At 50.1% G+C, this 18128-nt stretch overlaps 5 protein-coding genes across 6 annotated transcripts; all 5 read left to right on the top strand.

The window, feature by feature from the left end:
* Positions 1-1545: 1545 nt before the first annotated feature.
* FVEG_11411 (hypothetical protein) lies at positions 1546-6395 on the top strand. Its single transcript, XM_018900666.1, has one exon. It carries the CDS (start codon positions 2148-2150, stop codon positions 5739-5741), a length of 3594 nt encoding a protein of 1197 aa, XP_018758976.1. The 5' UTR covers positions 1546-2147; the 3' UTR covers positions 5742-6395.
* Positions 6396-6565: 170 nt separating this feature from the next.
* Positions 6566-8590, top strand: FVEG_11410 (hypothetical protein; the record flags this gene model as incomplete). The annotated part of the gene is made up of 3 exons (XM_018900665.1): positions 6566-7285; positions 7338-7979; positions 8030-8590. The coding sequence occupies 3 exons, from the start codon at positions 6566-6568 to the stop codon at positions 8399-8401; spliced, it is 1734 nt and encodes a 577-aa protein (XP_018758975.1). The 3' UTR covers positions 8402-8590.
* Positions 8591-8664: 74 nt separating this feature from the next.
* Positions 8665-10794, top strand: FVEG_11409 (hypothetical protein). Its single transcript, XM_018900664.1, has one exon. It carries the CDS (start codon positions 8742-8744, stop codon positions 10242-10244), a length of 1503 nt encoding a protein of 500 aa, XP_018758974.1. The 5' UTR covers positions 8665-8741; the 3' UTR covers positions 10245-10794.
* Positions 10795-11393: 599 nt separating this feature from the next.
* On the top strand, positions 11394-15738 carry FVEG_11408 (MFS transporter, SP family, general alpha glucoside:H+ symporter). 2 transcript variants are annotated; one of them, XM_018900662.1, is made up of 5 exons: positions 11394-12182; positions 12301-12392; positions 12446-13482; positions 13584-13674; positions 13733-15738. In XM_018900662.1, exons 1-5 carry the CDS (start codon positions 11897-11899, stop codon positions 13955-13957), a joined length of 1731 nt encoding a protein of 576 aa, XP_018758972.1. In that variant the 5' UTR covers positions 11394-11896; the 3' UTR covers positions 13958-15738. The 2 variants fall into 2 exon arrangements, with proteins under 2 accessions (XP_018758972.1, XP_018758973.1); XM_018900663.1 differs by having other exon boundaries at positions 12446-13674.
* A 463-nt stretch (positions 15739-16201) lies between these two features.
* Positions 16202-18109, top strand: FVEG_11407 (aspartate aminotransferase, mitochondrial; the record flags this gene model as incomplete). The annotated part of the gene is made up of 5 exons (XM_018900661.1): positions 16202-16312; positions 16453-16462; positions 16581-16631; positions 16717-17366; positions 17424-18109. The coding sequence occupies 5 exons, from the start codon at positions 16202-16204 to the stop codon at positions 17871-17873; spliced, it is 1272 nt and encodes a 423-aa protein (XP_018758971.1). The 3' UTR covers positions 17874-18109.
* Positions 18110-18128: the final 19 nt, after the last annotated feature.

Genomic DNA, 18128 nt, shown 5'->3' with positions numbered 1-18128 from the left:
GCCTTCAGCCATCGTACGTCCGGACATATTACACACTGACCTGATTGTCTGAGGCTCTCAGCGCGGCAACGCCGTGTTAGTTCACCAAACCTCACAGCCTCGTGGCTCAGGCCAGCGTTGAAAGTTGAAGAATTTTGAAACTGTGGCTGCCGCTTTGTTTTCTTTTTTTCTATTTTTGGACTCAAAATAAGACAGCTGGCTGAGTCACGAATATTTCTACATGTCAAAAAATTCATCGCTTTCTGATGTGAATGAAATTGTGTCATGGGCGAATGTTACGAATGCGATTAAGCTTTGATCGACATTAACATTGACTTACATAATTCTCAGCAGTGTTACACGAGCCTGAAATGAGAATGTTACTCGATGACGCATAGAAACTGAGGGGAATCGCTCGATATGGCTGCTTATTAACAGCTGAAGCCTCACCTTGTCATCGACGATTCAATTGTGTACCTAGGTAATATTCGATGGAGCATGCCTGGTCGAAATGCCAGCTCCAACCACCAGTTGCAAGAGTCAATTTAACATGAGTCGTCTCAGATAAGCTTAACCGCCATGGCCAACACAATCGCATATCTATTCACCTACTATTGGGTATGTCATGATAGTTGGCACAGCTTTTGCAAAGTCTATGTGATTAGACTTTGGGGGATCAACCTTATCGGCGAGTTGGCTGCCACCGACGTACTTCCGTCGTCTTGGCAAGTTAGACTCAAGAGCGAGGCATTGAAATATCGTATAGCAGCCCATCAGAGCTGGAAGCCAAGTCATGGGTGTCGTTGATACTGCATATGATTTCCTCCGATGCACTAGATGGGTTGAATTGATGTTTGGAGATTGCTACGATGTAAGTGGAAGAGCCAAGATACTTAGCGAGCAGAAATTATGTCCCAGAGCAATAATGTGTCTGAGACTTCTATGGGAACAGGAACAAAACTCAACCCCTTTGCCAATCCGAGACCCATTGTACAGACTCTAGGCCCCAGTCAGAGACTATCTCGAGTGCCACTTGCACGTAAAGAGTTGAAGGGCGAGCTTGTGTAAGTGGATTGTAGGTAGCTAATGAAGCTGCCCTTTTGTCCACAGCAAGGGAGATTCTGTTTTAAGAGGAATTCGCCTTGGAAATGACAAATGCTCATCATCATAGAAGACGCATCATTTGCGCAATTTTTTCTCTCTCTTTATACTACTATTATTTATAAGGGATGCCTAGGGGTTTCTTTTTATAGGCTTGGCGCAAAGCCCGGTTTACTTTGCTGTAACAAGCTGGCCCCACTACCGACGACAACGGCTGTAGGACTAAACTAAAAGCCCTACTTGTCAAAGTTAATTGCTTGCTTGGTTCTCTCATTGGGTTTATTGATTGTAGGAACTGGTGATACAGTTGATTTAGATATTGTCTTGAAACAGCATCATTGTTGTTCTTCTGATTGGATTGGACTTGAGAAGCCGCGTCAGAGTCGTATTCGAGTGGCTTATGCACGTGCAACTCATCCTTGCCTTGCGTTTGGCTTGCCTTTCCTTGCCATTCCTTGCCATTGCCAGGCTTTTGGATCAGGTCCCTTGAAACTGTAAATCCGTCACCAACCACGCATCAGGGTCAGGTCCATTAAGTTAGTCAGGTTGCCACTTCATCTCCTACGCCTCCTCCCAACAACATCTCATCCCATCTTTTCCATCGCGGCAATCTACATCGACTATACCGCCGAACTCTCCGAGCCTCTCTGCATCAGCACCAGCCTCACTCAAGAAAAAAAAAAACATACTTCGGCTATCGCTGCCTTGCTTTGCGCTGCGCATTTAGAAACAATCTTATGCTCCCTTGCTGCCCGCTATCGATACCCGGCTCTTCTCACGCCCAAACAAACAAGACACCCTATCGATCGGCCACTATGTTTACGTTGTCTCTTGCGACTGCGACCCCTTGAGTCATGCCATGATCGCGTCTCGATCGCCTCCTTCGCCTACTGTTTGCTTCGCCCTACACTACACCATCGGGCGCTGCCCCACGGATGCGCTGCCTTTTTCTCACTACGCATCGGTTCCCTTACGCAAGCTCGAGCGCGGAAGCGCTTCCCCCCACCCAGCCGCCGTCGACATTTTGATTCACTCTCCTTGACGCAGACCTCAGCCGGTTCTTCGGTATGCTGTCCCATCTGAGGTTCCACAGGCGAGGGCCCTCGAATCCTGCCTCGCCTTCTCCCGATAACAATCCTACTTCGCCTACACCCACTGTGCCTTTCTCTCCCGATGCACTCTCTCCGGAACTGCGACCGACCTCGTCGAATCCTTCTTCATTGCCTCCCACTCTACCACCCATAGCCCATATTACCACAGAGGACCTTGGGAATTCACGAGATAGTCGCCAAAATGCTGCCACAAGCCCGCTAGAACCTCCTCGACCGCAACCGAACTCCAAAAGCTCATCTAGTAAGGGATCATTCATAGGTGGTGTCGCTCTTAGAAAATATCAGCGGGACTTGGAAGCTCAGGCTCTTGAAACTGCGGACAACGGCAAAGGATCTAGTCTACATGGACAACATTCAGCATCTCAGCCATCATTAACCTCAAACAGCGCTCCTTTGCGGCCGTCGCCACAAGTTTTGAGGAATACAAAAGCTGCATCCTCTTTCAGTACACCTACAGATCTTCAGCACTCAGCTGCTGCACCTACCGGTCGCCGTCCTGCAGGTACCCGACTGGTTACGGAACTCCCCTCGCTTACACAGACGACAAGCAACACCGAAATCCCCAAGCCCAAAAAAGGGCTGCCTTTCCTCAAAAAACCAATGTCGACGTTATTGATGAGGCGCAAGAACAGTCAGCATGCTCCTGACTTGCGCCCATTACCCTTGGCCCGGCGAGGCGAGGATCCGATATATGACCCTCGTATCATGGGAACTCGAGTCCATGATTTCAGTGCCCCGCGGCCCAAGAGGAACACCCCAAACAGGGAAACAGTGCAGCCTCCTTTCACCTCGTCAGTCCCCAATTCCGCTCCCCTTCCCACCCAAGAGAGGTTTTTGAACCCAGCTGCCAGTCAGGCAGATGAGATTCCTCTCTCGGCCACACCTTTGACCCAGCGAGAGCCTAGTAATGCTTCCGAGTCTATTTACTCCCAAGACTCCAGGGCCCTCAAGATGACGCCAAGCACAGCATCTACTGCTGTTCAAATCCCTGCGGCAGAGATGGCTAGCCTCACCTTATCAGATGCGCCTCCCGTACCTCCCAAGGACAACGCTCCCATCTCGGTCCAGCCAAGGTCGCCTCAAGCATCACGGTTGATCGATGAAGAAGCATACATCCACGAGAGATCCACTTCATCTCATGCTGGTAGATCGAGAGGTCCCTCACTATCTGGATTGTCAGGCAAAGATATCCCTTCTGCGATCCCTCGACATATGAAGAGTACCTCCTCAAGGTTTAGCTTTGACATGATCGGTGCTGCAAAACAAGAGAAGCTCCTCGAAGATAGGCATCGGCAACGAGAGCTCGAGAAGAAGACGGCTGAACCCGCCGCAGCTCGAGACTCGCGTTTTGATGATTTTGATGACGATGGCTTCGATTACGATGCAATGATGGAAGACGATGGTTTCGAGGAAGATATTCCTATGGTCGGTGATGACTATGATGATATGGACGACGGCGGATTCAACGATGAATTCAATGACCGCATAGACAACCATCTGGATAATAACATGAACAATGCGCTTAATAACACCATGGGCGGGCATCTCGACAACAACCTAAACAATACGCTGGGCAGAAACGTGGTCGACGATCAAGATGATGAGCTTGATCCAGACAACGATCAAGAGAACTTCTCTGGCTTCGTCTTTCAACGATCGGGCCCTACATCATCGTTGACGAGCCCACGCAGCGCAGGCTTCTTGCCAACCCCGAGGGATGCAGAAGGCAATCGGATCGGATATGCTATGAGTCAATACACACCGAACATACTTGGAGAATTGTCCCCTAACCTGCCCCTCGACCAACAACTGAATCAAGAGATGCAGGCAGGTGGACTAGGGATCCAAGGACTGGACGTTCCGAGAGTGCCCAGCCTGGAGAATGAGGCTGCATTCCAGAAGAACCAAGACTTGCCACCAATTGACACAGGGCGCAAATTAAATGATGACGAGCTCTATTATGATGATGGGATGCTGGAATTCGAGAGGAACGAGTTTGCTGAGGATCTTGCTGCCCCTCCAGAATGGGATGATACCCCATTTGACGAGTCGATATTTGACAACAATGATACTGATCAATTCGGTCGACCGATCGCAGGGGCATTTGCGAATGCATTGCAACGATCCGCAAATATAGATGAACCGACTCGATCGTCCGATATGACAGCCCCCTTCTCTGCGGGTTCAGAGACGTCCAAGACTACGGCTCATACATCACTCAGTGTCGAGGAAAAGCAACCTGTCGAGCCTGAGGTTACCCACGACAGTCCCAAACCTCAATCGCCTCATGGTCCCTCAGCAATGATCCCTTCATCATCACCTCCTAACAGTGATACCATGGCGGCTTACCAGGCGGCACTCGCTGCCGCAACTTACAAGGCAGCGGCATCGGGCAAATTTCAACGGAGTTCTTCGCCAACGGCTGATGAAACCATTCTATCTGAGCCAAGCCAATCGCCTGATACACTAGATCGTGATGACTCTTTTAGGCAGGACGATTATGAGAACTTTGATGATTACGGTGGCTACAACGATTCTTATGAAGACATGGCCGATTTCGAGCTCGATGACGATGCTATTATTGCTGAGGCTAACGCAAGTGCTTTGGCTAATGACTGCGATGGGTGGTATGGCCAGGAATTCAACTTCTACTCAGCCCCAGCTGGCCAACAACAAGGACCCGAGTTTGAGTATGCTAATGGTGGCTTCTTCGGACCCAAGAATGGCTTGGACCGCAGCACAAGTGGACGCATGATTTCAAGGGAGCCGAACTTGACACCTATCACAGAGCGGTCGGAGTATTCCAACAGAAACTCGTTCATGAGCCTTGGTATGCCCGGCTTCAGTGGAACACCGCTGCAAAGTCCTGGTCTAGCCCAGCTTGCTCTGATGGGTGATCGTGGCGACGAGATGACATTGTCTGCCCTGCTCCGTCTTCGTTCCAGGGCTTGGGGTGGCTCTCAAGCCAGTCTTGTGTCTAGCCAGAATGGGTCTCCTCGGTCAGAAAGGGGTGACCTATCAAGCTCACCATGGGGTCAGAGTATCATGAGCCCAACGACCTTCCATACTCGAAAGAATTCGGTCCTGTCCACAATCAGCCATGACTCGGACAGTGTGAGCGCGTCAGGAAGCCCGACTTTGACAGGTGGCATTCCCGGTTTGACATTGTCTCCTCCTCCTGTCCCGACACTGGCCAAACTCGACACCAGCGTTAGAGGGGATGTCCCGGTAGCGCCTCTAAACATTAGCAGACTCCCATCAAAGTCTTTTGACAATCCTATCTCTCCGATATCCGATGTTGAGGGCATGCCGGGGTCGGCAATGGTGAGCCCTCTGGAGACTTCGAACAGGGCCAGTATGGTTGAGCCAGGCTCAGCTCCGAAGCGTCCGGGTATGGGCCATCGACACAAAGGCTCAGCTGATAGTATATCATACGTCAAAGAGGAAGATAGTGGAGCTACGCGCTGGGTCATGGAACGACGACGCACCGGTGAATCTGGCCAGATTGAGATTCTCAAACGAGAAGTTCTTGAAGGGGGGCGAATATAGGATATGATTCATTGTTGTTGTTTTATGAATGACTAGATACGACCAACGGAAAAGGGAACAAACTGATACACCATGGCATGAGGAGTTTGGATTGGGATTGGATATACATAGTAGACACCGGTGCGAGCCGTAGGCCCTCGGAAATAGGAGCCTAGGCCATGGACAAAACAGAACGGAGGAGCACAAAAGTCATTGATGGTGTTGCGGAGCTATATATGGGAGACACAGGCACTTGTAGCTTTTGTGTTGTTATTGTTTGTATATAATCATGGACGATGAGAGTCTCAGCCATACCTAGACCAAGCATCAGAGAGATATTACAGAGCGTACAAAAAGGAATGAGTCATTTTATTATTGCGACGGTGTCTGGGTTCCAGCGTGCCTACCTCATGGATGGAAGGGACGCTTTATGCAATGGCAAATACTTTGGGTACTTCCTTCAGTGTTCCTCCCTTTCATCTAGATGTAACAGGAAGGAAGTCGTGGACAAGTCTTGATTCTTGCCTGCCTCTCATATTTAGGCTACAGTTGCACGTCTCAGAAAGGGCAGGCACGAAACTGTTCAGTGCAACTGCCTTGGGGTAACGGCAAATCTCATGTCGTCTTCACTCCATCGTTTCTTGTGAGAGGCTTTTGAAACTCTCGTCCTACACCGACAAATATCAACGATCGATCCTCTTCCCTTCTACACTCTCTCGAAATTTCGTCTTTGGAGCACTTTTGGAGTTTTCTTGGAGCTCTCGTCATTCGCTTCGTTGTTCGCAACTCCTCTCTAAGCCATCTCTTTCTCCTTTCTGTTTCTCACTCTTTTTGCCTCCTAAAAAATGCTTTCGTTTTTGGTGAAAGTCGCGACGCTTGCTTCGTTAGCTACTCCCTCTCTCGCAGATGACGCTCCTGTAAATGACTTGAAGGCATACAATAAGGGCTTCCTCGGTCAATTTCCTACACAGGAATTCAAGTCCTCGGATGTAGTAGCCCCTGTCTTCCAAATCAGTACCTTCAGCCCCAATCTTGTCGATTCTTCGGGGTTTCTCTTCTTGACAATGGAACATGGCGACAAATCGGGACCTGCTATCTTCTCCAGCAAAGATCTCAGCCTTATATATGCTGATATTTCATACGCCAAGACATTCGATGCTCGTGCTCAAGTGAAGAGCGGGGGCAAATATCTCACTTTCATTGAGGGCGGCCGCTGTCATGCCTTTGATGCCAACTACCAGAAGAAATGGACAGTCGAGATCGAGGACCTGGGGACTACACAGGGCAGTATCCATGAGTTCGAGTTCACAACTCAGGGGGGCACGGCTCTGATGACCGCTGTCCAGGATGTCAGATTCAACTTGACTGCTCTTGGGGGTGAAATGGATGGTTGGCTGAGCGACTCTATCTTTCAAGAAGTCGAGCTCGAAACCAACAGGGTTACCAACGTGTGGAGGTCCTTCACGCACGTCAACCTGACCGACACTCTGGTCAAATACAGTCCCAAAAAGACGTTCATGCATGGTGATGGCTTCGACTGGTTTCACATAGACAGCGTGTCGAAGGTATGAGCCCCCTTCTTGGTTTCTCAACCTTCCAGGTACTGACCAGGAGCAGACCTCGAAAGGTCATTACCTGGTGTCATCAAGGAGTCTTTCGGCGATCATCCTCCTCCAAGCAGATAGTCTGAACCCACGATGGGTCCTCGGAGGAAAGCGCAACCAATTCAAGGACCTCAGTGGCGGCAATGCAACCAACTTCGCAAATCAATATAACGCAAAATTTGTCCAGGGCAATGAGAGTCAAATCAGTTTCTTCGACAACCAAGTCACCACAAGCGGATCATGTAGCGGAGACAATTGTTCTCGTGGCGTTGTTGTGGAACTCGACTATGAGGAAATGACAGTCAGGCTTTTGCATGAATTTTACCATCCTCAGAAGATCTCCTCGGGCTCAGGGGGCAGCGTCCAGGGCCTTGACAATGGCAACTTCCTTATCGGCTGGGGAGCGAACCCAGGGATCACAGAGCATACGTCCAATGGTGAAGTTGTCATGGATATTCAGCGAGGAGTTATCCCACATGCAACTGACGGTGATCCCGATCTTGATATGTCTGTGTATCGCGCGTGGAAGATGGAATGGATTGGCCGACCTCCATGGGGTCCTTCCATCGCTTCCGCGCTTCCAGGGAATGAGGCGACAAACACTACCATTTATGTGTCTTGGAACGGCGATACTCAGGTTGACCGATGGGAAGTGGTGTGTTCAGACACACCTCTTGCTTGTGACTGTTACTGACTCTTCAGTAGTACGCTGGTGAAGATGACAAGAACGCCACTTCTTCTGAGAGACTCCTCGCAAATTCATCTCGATTTGGCTTTGAAACAGAAATCCTCTTGGAGGCATTGCCACTTCCTAGATCCGCACGGGCTGTCGGTGTAAGTAAAAGTGGTAAAATCCTCGGCTCAACAGCCACAGTTAATCTTGCGAGTGGTGAACTTCACGGCAATAGCAGCAGTACTTGGATTGTCAGGGCGAACACTCCCGATGGAGAGCCCCGAGATGATCCTCACGGCGAAGAGAAGAAAGGGGATGAAGAAGACTTTGCGTTTCATACGAGGCCGCCAGTTGGCTCAGTATTTGCCCTTCTACTCGCTATTGCTTTCAATCATTTTTTCTAGGCTGAGCCTGAGTTGGTGGTGAATCGAGGTTAGAGGATCATTTTTGGTGCTTATATCTGGCGGAGTCTTTACACGGCAAGACAATTCGAACTATTCAATAGTATGAGCACATATAGGTACTTTCCTAAAGATGAAGGACTTTACTAGAGATAGTTATTCCAAGTCAAATTTATGATATGTTGATGGCTGAAGTGGCGATGATGAGATGTATAGGGTGACTGGCTGACTAATCTCAACTGATCAACTTCATTACCGTCATTACAAGTTCATACTCTTTCACCATTCTCAATTTCGCACTGGACTTCAACTTAGTCTCTTCTAGATTTGTGAGGCTCACAAAATGTCTGTGTCTATACGTCGGGTGCCCTTTGTATGTCGGTGTTGCCTACAAGTCTCTCGCCAACCCAGAACATTGCTACCAGCTCAATATTCAACGCAAGCTGGTGCACCCAAGACGGAGGATCAACAACAAGACAAAACTGCAAAGGAAGCCGAACAAGAGAGTCATGAAAATAATGTCGAGAAGGAGCTGGGACCCTTGGCTCGACGGCTGGAAGAAGCTACAGAGGAAGCCCTCTTTACCGGTGGAAGAGCCGGACGTAGGGCCGTTGAGGATGCCGGTTTCTCGGAAGAGCTCAAGGAAAGACTGTTGAACAAAATTGCAGATGCAAATTTCAAATCTGAAAATGCCAACGCCTTTGCCGCGGCCGGTCTCTCATTGACAGCAGGCGAGGGAACACGGCACATCGCCTCCACGCAGGCGTGGACTGGAGAAGAGGGCACTGCAGACACGGTACTTCGAATGCTCGATGATGCAAAGAAACCTCTTGCCACAGGCCTAAGGGGCAAGTTCCAACCTTTTCCGGTTGATATGCGACTACAGAAGCAACCAAGGCGATCAGCCGGAGAGAAAGTCGCCAAAGCGAGGGATAAGGTGAACACCTACGTCGGAATGGGTGGCCAACAAGCCAAAAATGGTATGAGTGAAGATGAAAAAGAGGCTTGGAGAAAAGAGCTGAGGGAGAGGTTTGAGCCCGGAGCCCGAGCGTTACCAAACTCTATCACGGGTCTCGCAGCACTGGCGAATGAACGCATCGAGAACGCTATTGCGAGAGGACAGTTCAAGAATATCCCCCGCGGAAAGGGAATTGAGCGTGACGCTCGCGCTGATAACCCCTTCATCGACACGACGGAGTATATCATGAACAAAATGATTCAAAGACAGGATATTGTCCCACCCTGGATTGAGAAACAACAGGAGGTTGCCAAAGAGCTAGGCATCTTTAGAGCTCGACTACGGAACGACTGGCGACGCTTTGCTGCGAGGATGATCGCTTCACGGGGAGGATCATTACAAGAGCAGATTCGAAGAGCAGAAGAATACGCTGCAGCAGAAGAGGTGCACAACCCAATTATACGGAAGAACGCTGATGGACAAGTGGAAGAGATCAAGGCTGCCTCGCCGGTGGTTGGACGGCCATTTCGAGATTCAGCGTGGGAACAAACTGAAGCGGCATATCTCAAGCTGTCGATTGAGCGTCTTAACGCCCTGACACGAAGCTATAACCTGATGGCGCCGGATCTAGCAAAGAAGCCGTACTTTTCACTCGAGCGAGAACTCAAAGCGTGCTTTGCTGAAGTTGCGCCTACAGTGGCTCGAGAGATTCAGGAGCGTGCGACGGGCGGAAAAGCCAGGAGTCTGGGAGGAGGGGGTCTAACGGGCAAACAGACGGGTTTATTAGAGGCATTGACTGGAGGGGGCGATGTCAAGGTCCATGTTGAAGCACAGGAGAAAGCATATGGGCTAAAGGAGTGGTGGAGAGACGTGTGGAAGAAGAATTGAGGCCAGTAGTCAAACGAAGCATGGCATATCGATTGTCATCAGTAGCATTGTATGTGAGAGCTGCATCACCATACCACACCACACCACACCACGCCACATCAGTACTCAACAACTGCAACACAAACCTGACTCATAACGTAAGAAAACCCAAACACTTGATTCCCATGCAAGTCGCCGCCTGTTCCCCAGATGGCTGGTAGATTTATAGATCAACTATGGCCCCCGCACGAGCTATCGTGATCAGGTACATAGTGGCTCAGAGCAGTCCCACCCTGGCATGTGTATGAGTTTCAAGATCAACTGTGTTTCGCTATAGGCTGGCCTGGACTTTGAAGTCTTGGCTTTATCGGATCATAGCTGACTGGGAGATCATCAAGACTTGCAGTATCAATTGGGGTCAAGGAGTGTTTTCCTTTCGTATTTTGGACCAACCCCCACCTCACGAATTGAAGCTGGTATATATGTAGGTTAGTAATAGCTATTGCTTGGCCTCAAATGATGATTTGACGACACAAATTTGGTGTCTTCCACGGCACTTCAACTAATACCATGAAGATAATCGGCAAATTCGCCCTCGCCACTGAGCGAGGGATGAAATGAACGGTGAAGCTTTGTCGGCCCTACCACGGACGTTGAAAGAGTTACCCAATTATCCTGGCAGTTACAGGGGCTCGCAAGTTCTAATGGCGCTAAATGGCTGCCGATTGTTCTAGCTCTGGGCATTGGAGTCAAATAGGGTTAGCCAAGTTGAGGCTCCGCACCCTGGGTAACTTTCGAAAAGATAAGCTTGAATGCCATTGTTTAACAATGATCGGCGTTCTGCTTGTAGTGAGGCAGTGAGTGTATCAAGGACGCAACAGTGGCAGCATGTATAGGGAGGGGTCTTATGATTCAACCATTGCTTCTTTCGATATCAGAATGAACCAGATCTGCCATGAACCGTGAGGTTTCTTCCTGCGGTTAAAAGAGCAGTCGGCCCACTTGAAAATAGCAAGGATGGGCTTGAGAGATAATGTTCCTCGACAAGCGCCATTGGCCTGTGGCCTCACAAGCTCCCTGACAATCTGTTAGCAAATGCAACGACCACAGGGAGAAATTGCGAGCTCCAGACTCTCGAGTCGCACTCCATTATTCAATGATTCTGCCATACTTGGTCTGGCATGGCTCGTCCCGCTTTGATCCGACCATCCGCCCCTAGAATAAAAGCTGTTGACGTTTGGATCCATTTTTACCTGAAAAAGGTCCCCCTCGGACTCCATCAGACTTTCTCTCTTCTTGTGTTCTCTCTCTGTCTGCTTTGCTCTGCTCTGCTTGTTCTCTGTTTCTGTTACGTACTGTTGCAGGTCGTGTGTGAGTAAAGAGTGGCTATTATCGCTGTCGCCACGGATTCTCGGTTGTTTGGTTGTGTCTTATTGTGGTCCATTTGAAGTGTCACCTTTCCTACACACGTTGAACTTTACATTTGTATGACTTCGTTTCGACGTTGCTCCTCCTCCATCACCTCATCAAGCGTATTTGGGCAAGTTTTGATTATTTGCTTGGCCCCTCTCCGTCCGCTGCAGTGCTCTCCAATAGTCGTCTTCAGCTTTGTAGGTCTAGTGTTGGTTGGCTTATAAGCCCATCTTCACAACCAGGCTCAGGAAGCTGAAGTTATGGCGAGCGAACAAGACGTGGTGACGCCGGCCCCGGCAACGGCCCCGCCTCCGAAGGACACCCCCGAAAACACGGCCGCCGTGGACTCGGCCGCTGAGGATAATACCGACCCCAGTAAGACGCATATCAACATCGTCGAGCATGCCCGTTCGGCTGCCCACAAGGAGCGTACCATGACCCTCCGCCAGGGCATCAAGCTCTATCCCAAGGCCATTTTCTGGAGTATCCTCATCTCCACATGTATTGTAATGGAGGGCTATGACATCTCTCTCGTCAATAACTTTTGTATGTGTTGACCGACCCCTGGCTGTCCGTGTGCGACCGCAATCAGGTGCCTGGTGTGCGGAGCCAGCATTGATACTGAGCGAAGCTAGAGTTTCATCTCACTAACACCTGCTACCAGATGCCTTCCCGCAGTTCAACAAGAAGTATGGCGTCCTTGGTGATGATGGAGAATATCAGGTACCAGCTGCGTGGCAAGCTGGTCTGAGTAACGTAAGCCATCTGCCCACAAGTTCTCGGTGTACTCGCTCATCAACAATTCATAGGGAGCCCATTGTGGCGAGATCATTGGTCTTTTTATCAACGGCTGGATCTCTGAACGATTTGGTTATCGTTACACTGTCATGGCCTGTCTCGCCTGTGTAGCTGGCTTCACAACCATCTTCTTTACCGCCCAGAACGTTCAGACTCTGCTGGTTGCTGAAATACTGTGTGGTATCCCGTGGGGTATCTTCCAAACACTGACCATCACCTATGCATCTGAGGTTTGTCCAGTTGCTCTGCGTGGGTACTTGACGACGTATGTCAACTTCTGCTGGGGTCTTGGCCAGGAGATCGGCATAGGCGTCATCCACGCCATGCTCAAGCGCATCGATGAATGGGCGTACCGCATTCCATATGCTCTCCAGTGGATATGGCCCTTGCCACTCCTCGTTGGCATCTTTTTTGCGCCCGAATCGCCATGGTGGCTGGTCCGGAGAGGTCGTACCCAGGATGCTAAGGAGGCATTGCTTCGCTTGACCAGTCTCGATCGCGAGACTGACTTTGACGCTGACGAAACTATCGCCATGATGGTACATACAACTGCCCTTGAAGAGAAGATCACATCAGGTGCAAGTTACTGGGACTGCTTCAAGGGCACAGACCTTCGCCGTACCGAGATCGTATGCATGATCTGGGCCATTCAGAATCTGAGCGGCAATTCATTCTCCAACTATTCCACCTACTTCCTTGAACAGGCTGGACTATCAGCCGACAAGGCATATTCATTTGCCCTGGGCCAGTACGGTATCAATATGGCCGGAGTTTTTGGTGCTTGGGGTCTTATGACTTTGGGTATTGGCAGACGATCCTTGGTTCTCTATGGTCTCTGCGGTCTTTGTTCCATGCTGCTCATCATGGGTTTCCTTGGTCTAGTGCCCGAGGCTCATCGAAGCCAATCATCGCTCGCCACAGGCTGTATGATGATTGTATGGGCGCTGTTCTACCAGTTGACCATTGGAACTGTATGCTATTCTCTTGTGGGAGAACTGTCGTCCCGGCGTTTGCAGATCAAGACAGTTGTTCTTGGACGTAACCTCTAGTAAGTCACGAATATTGCAAAAGCCAGGGGATGATGTCGTCAGTTGGCGTTCAGCCATGACCGAACTGTTGTTACTGAGAGCTAACCAGATTTGACTACAGCAACGTTGTGGGCATCATCAACAGCGTTTTGACTCCTTATATGCTCAACCCCACAGCCTGGGACTGGGGTAATTATGCGGGATTCTTCTGGGTAAGAGCCACTCCACCACTCCATAACACATACGCCTCGTTACTGACGAGAACAATAGGGTGGTATTTGTTTCTTGTGTATCATCTACACCTTCTTCCGCCTACCAGAGCCAAGCGGGCGCACATTTGCGGAGCTCGACGTGCTTTTTGAGCGAGGCATTAGCGCAAGGAAGTTCGCGTCTACTGAGGTGGATGTATTCCATGAGACCGTGGAGGAGAATGTCATGAATCGGTACGAAGAACTCGCGGACACGCCCTCTGAGAAGGTCCACGACAAAGCATAGGTTGGCAGATTGTAACTGCTCAGCTTCCTATGCACTCTTGCTCCGGGGCAAAAGATGAATACGTTGATGAGATGATTGTACCCTGATGTCGCAAATATCCCAGCAAAGTATCACGTATTGAGCTGGAATGCGCCACATGCAAGATGCAGAGATCTTGGTAAGGGGATGTCTCGGATCTTAGTCGGCATTGACATATGCCTTGGCACTTGGATCACACAGGCGTTGGCGTTTAGGAGTAAGCTCCATATCCTATAGACTTGCAAAATGTAGTTGCAAAAAATGGGAGGCTCCAGTATGCAATTTGGTTGAAGGCGTCATAATGATTGACTTAATGATATTCCCTTGGATACTGTGTTTCTTTTGGCGAGACTATGACCAGTGTTTGAAGCCCCCACGTTTTGGTAATTTCAGTTTGAAATGTTCGGATGGCCACTCTCATAGACCAATCGACGTTTCTGCGCCCAACTACCTTGTGGGTTTCTGTAAATATAGTATATACCGCATCCTGAGGCTTGCATGGTTCAGCAACGGCATATGTACTGCAGTTGCAGAATACACGGGACCGGGCCGGTCACGAGGACGGAACCGGTGCATGGGAAATGCGCGTGTTTGTGGATTCCATAACGGTAGAGCCCGGTACCCGAAGCATGGGCTCGGTGACGCACGCAGTCAGGGCTAAAGTGAGCATGGAGACAGTACGGAGTAGTGGGAGCGGAATCTGGACAAGCGGAGAGACAATGGGCGTCGATTCAAAGGGCGCTGTCCTGTCCGTACCCTAAGAGCGGACCCGCTGCTACAGACAGGCCCAGCGGAAGACCCAGAATGGGACGCGCGGTGAAGAGGCCGGAGTCGACCGGACAGCTGGAGAATAAATCGACAGTCATTGGAAACAGGTCAGGGTCGGATTCGGTTGCCGGCGGTTGATGGGAGCTTTCTTTTCTTTTCTCGCTCCTTTCTCGGTATGGCCTCATATATAAGCTGATCTCAGCAGATATATGGGGTTGTACCAGTGTTGGTGTGCTCTGTGGACGGAAACTATCGCTGAAGAGTATGTATAAGAAAGCTCGTACGGGCTGTTGGAAAGAGTATCATCAAATGCCGGTCTTATGTAGTGATGGATCGAATGCGGATGAAACGGGCTTTTGACATGTGCAAGCTGCTTTGAACCGTCCTGCATGTGCCCATCCATATTTGCTTGACAAGGATCCATCGAGATCCCGGGTTACAAGCGGCAGCTTCTGTACGTACAGTACTCAGATCATACTATCCCGAAGCGGCAGGCAATTGGTGACAAAACATCGTCATTCGATATGTTAAGAAGGGACAATTCGATATTGTCGACTCGACTGGATAAATTGGTGGACCATGCTCATTGTTGTGTTTACTTGGAAATGAATTACGATGGGCAAAAGGAACAAGACCCCAACAGGGTAAAGACAGAACCTGGAACCGCCTCAGGCGCACCACTCAGCTTGAGGCGTTTCTTTAGGAAAGAAGGAACGACATGGAGAAACAACAGGGAGGGTTTCACATATTACACTAGGACTTGACATTATTATCCTCTACTTGGCATATTGTGTTATCTATAGAGCCTAAATGGCAGTTGACAGAACTACTAACTAACCTGCGGATAGAGCAAGGTAGTTCATATTTAAACATACTGGTAATGCCAACTCTCCTCCTACCTTTTGACTCACAGTTCTAGAGTCTGTGTCATTCACCGTTAAAGAGTCACTCTTGTCTACACGTAACCCTAGCCAAGAGTCATGTCATGGCAACTAAAATATCCATAGATCCCATGGCCATGGAGAGAAACACCCCGGGAAGGATCAAAATATTGTGGCTTGGGCGCCTGTGACTGCCATTCTTTCACACGCCGATGTCCGGGGTAACCCCACTAGAATTTCACGGGCAGCAGAAGCCCACCGAGAAATGCCCTGATCAAGGTGAGCTCATTCTGTGGGAGCTGCTTGAAGCCCCCATAAATTAAGGGTCTCGATCCAGTCTCCAGTGTCTGATTGGACAACAGCTCCCCTAGCCCGGCTCCGAAGAGGCCCGATCGCCAAAATGTACGTTTGGACACCACGCTTTGCCTACCTTACCTAGTCACACTCCGCCATAGGATAGGATCGCCTCAAGTGATCCTACTTCTCCTCCCACGCTTTTTTATTATTATTTTCCTCCTCTTTCTCCTCCTTCAACCTCCTCTCAGTCATCAGTCCATCCCTCATCATCACCTTCACAATGCTGTCCACTCTCCGAGTTGCCAGCCGCCGGGCTGCCCGTCCTGCTCAGTTCAACCTGGTTGCCATTCGCGCTGCCTCTCACTGGGCCAACGTTCCTCAAGGTCCTCCTGTAAGAAGCTCCCTCACTGCTGGCGCACTTCTCCTCCATGACCTCATGCTAACCTTTCACAGGATGTAAGTTGAATCAGCCATTTCTGAACTTTGCGCGAGCTTCTGTTGCTAATCAATTGCTTGTTTTGTTCTGTATAGGCCATTCTTGGTACGTCCAACGCCCGCTTTATGCGATGCGCTCCGTTTCTCCGCATACGGGGCGTTTTGCGCCAAAAGACAAATCGCTTCACCACCATGTGAATATCGATATTAACTTCTCTCTCCAGGTATCACTGAAGCCTTCAAGGCCGACAAGAACAGCAAGAAGATCAACCTGGGTATGTTGCGATGTCATCCCCCACCATCCGATTGCGGAGGTTTCCCGCTGTTTCTCGACCTCATTCTGATCCGAATCCCATACAGGTGTCGGTGCCTACCGTGACGATGCTGGCAAGCCCTACGTTCTTCCCTCTGTTCGTGAGGCTGAGCTCAAGGTCGTCGATGCCAAGTTGAACAAGGAGTACGCCGGAATCACTGGTGTTCCCGAGTTCCCTCCCGCCGCCGCCAAGCTGGCCTACGGCCCTAACAACCCCGCCCTTGACCGCATCACCATCACCCAGACCATCTCTGGTACCGGTGCCCTCCGTGTCGGTGCTGCTTTCCTCCAGAAGTTCTTCCCTGGCGAGAAGAAGATCTACATCCCTACCCCCTCGTGGGCTAATCACAAGGCCGTCTTCAACCATGCCGGTCTTGAGGTCGAGCAGTACCGCTACTACGACAAGAAGACCATCGGCCTTGACTTTGAGGGTCTGATTGCTGACGTCAAGGGTGCCCCCAACGGCAGTGTCTTCCTCTTCCACGCTTGCGCTCACAACCCTACCGGTGTTGACCCTACCCAAGAGCAGTGGAAGCAGATCTCTGACGTCGTCAAGGAGAAGGGCCACTTCGCCTTCTTCGATATGGCTTACCAGGGCTTTGCCAGCGGTGACACCGACAAGGATGCCTTCGCTGTCCGCTACTTCGTTGAGCAGGGCCACAACATTGCCCTGTGCCAGTCTTTTGCCAAGAACATGGTACGCTAAACAGATTTACATGTGAAGAAAGAACAAGGCCAGCTAACAATCTCGTAGGGTCTCTATGGTGAGCGTATTGGTGCCTTCTCCCTCGTCTGTGCCGATGCCGAGGAGAAGAAGCGTGTCGACTCTCAGCTCAAGATCATCATCCGACCTCTGTACTCCAACCCTCCCATCCACGGTGCCCGCATCGCCTCCGAGATCCTCAACAGCCCTACTCTCTACAAGCAGTGGCTCGGTGAGGTAAAGCAGATGGCTGACCGCATCATCACCATGCGTGCCCTCCTCAAGGAGAACCTTGAGAAGCTCGGCTCCAAGCACGACTGGTCTCACATCACCAGCCAGATCGGCATGTTTGCCTACACCGGACTGACTGCTGATGAGATGACTCGCCTCGCTGAGGAGTTCTCCGTCTACGCTACCAAGGACGGCCGTATCTCTGTTGCCGGTATCACTTCTGAGAACGTTGGTCGTCTTGCTGAGGCCATCTACAAGGTCAAGGGTTAAATACGAAATGACTAGAGCATGAAATGAGAAGGATGTGCACCCAGTGATCACATTGCTTTGAAAAGCGATTTCTTGGATGCCAAAAAGACAGCTACGACCATGAAAGCTGTTGGGGCAGATGGATTTGAAAATACCCCGAGTCTAGGGTCCAAGTCTAGTATGGACTTGGAGAAGTAATGACGAGATGAAGAGAACTTGAAAATACATGTACGAGTAACCTATATAGAAGACGTCCCATGCGTTTGCTACCTCTCC

This window comes from Fusarium verticillioides, chromosome 7, assembly GCF_000149555.1.
Source record: "Fusarium verticillioides 7600 chromosome 7, whole genome shotgun sequence".
NCBI lineage: Eukaryota > Fungi > Ascomycota > Sordariomycetes > Hypocreales > Nectriaceae > Fusarium > Fusarium verticillioides.
The sequence above is the reverse complement of the archived record's forward strand: the minus strand, read 5'-3'. Positions and strand labels throughout refer to the sequence as shown.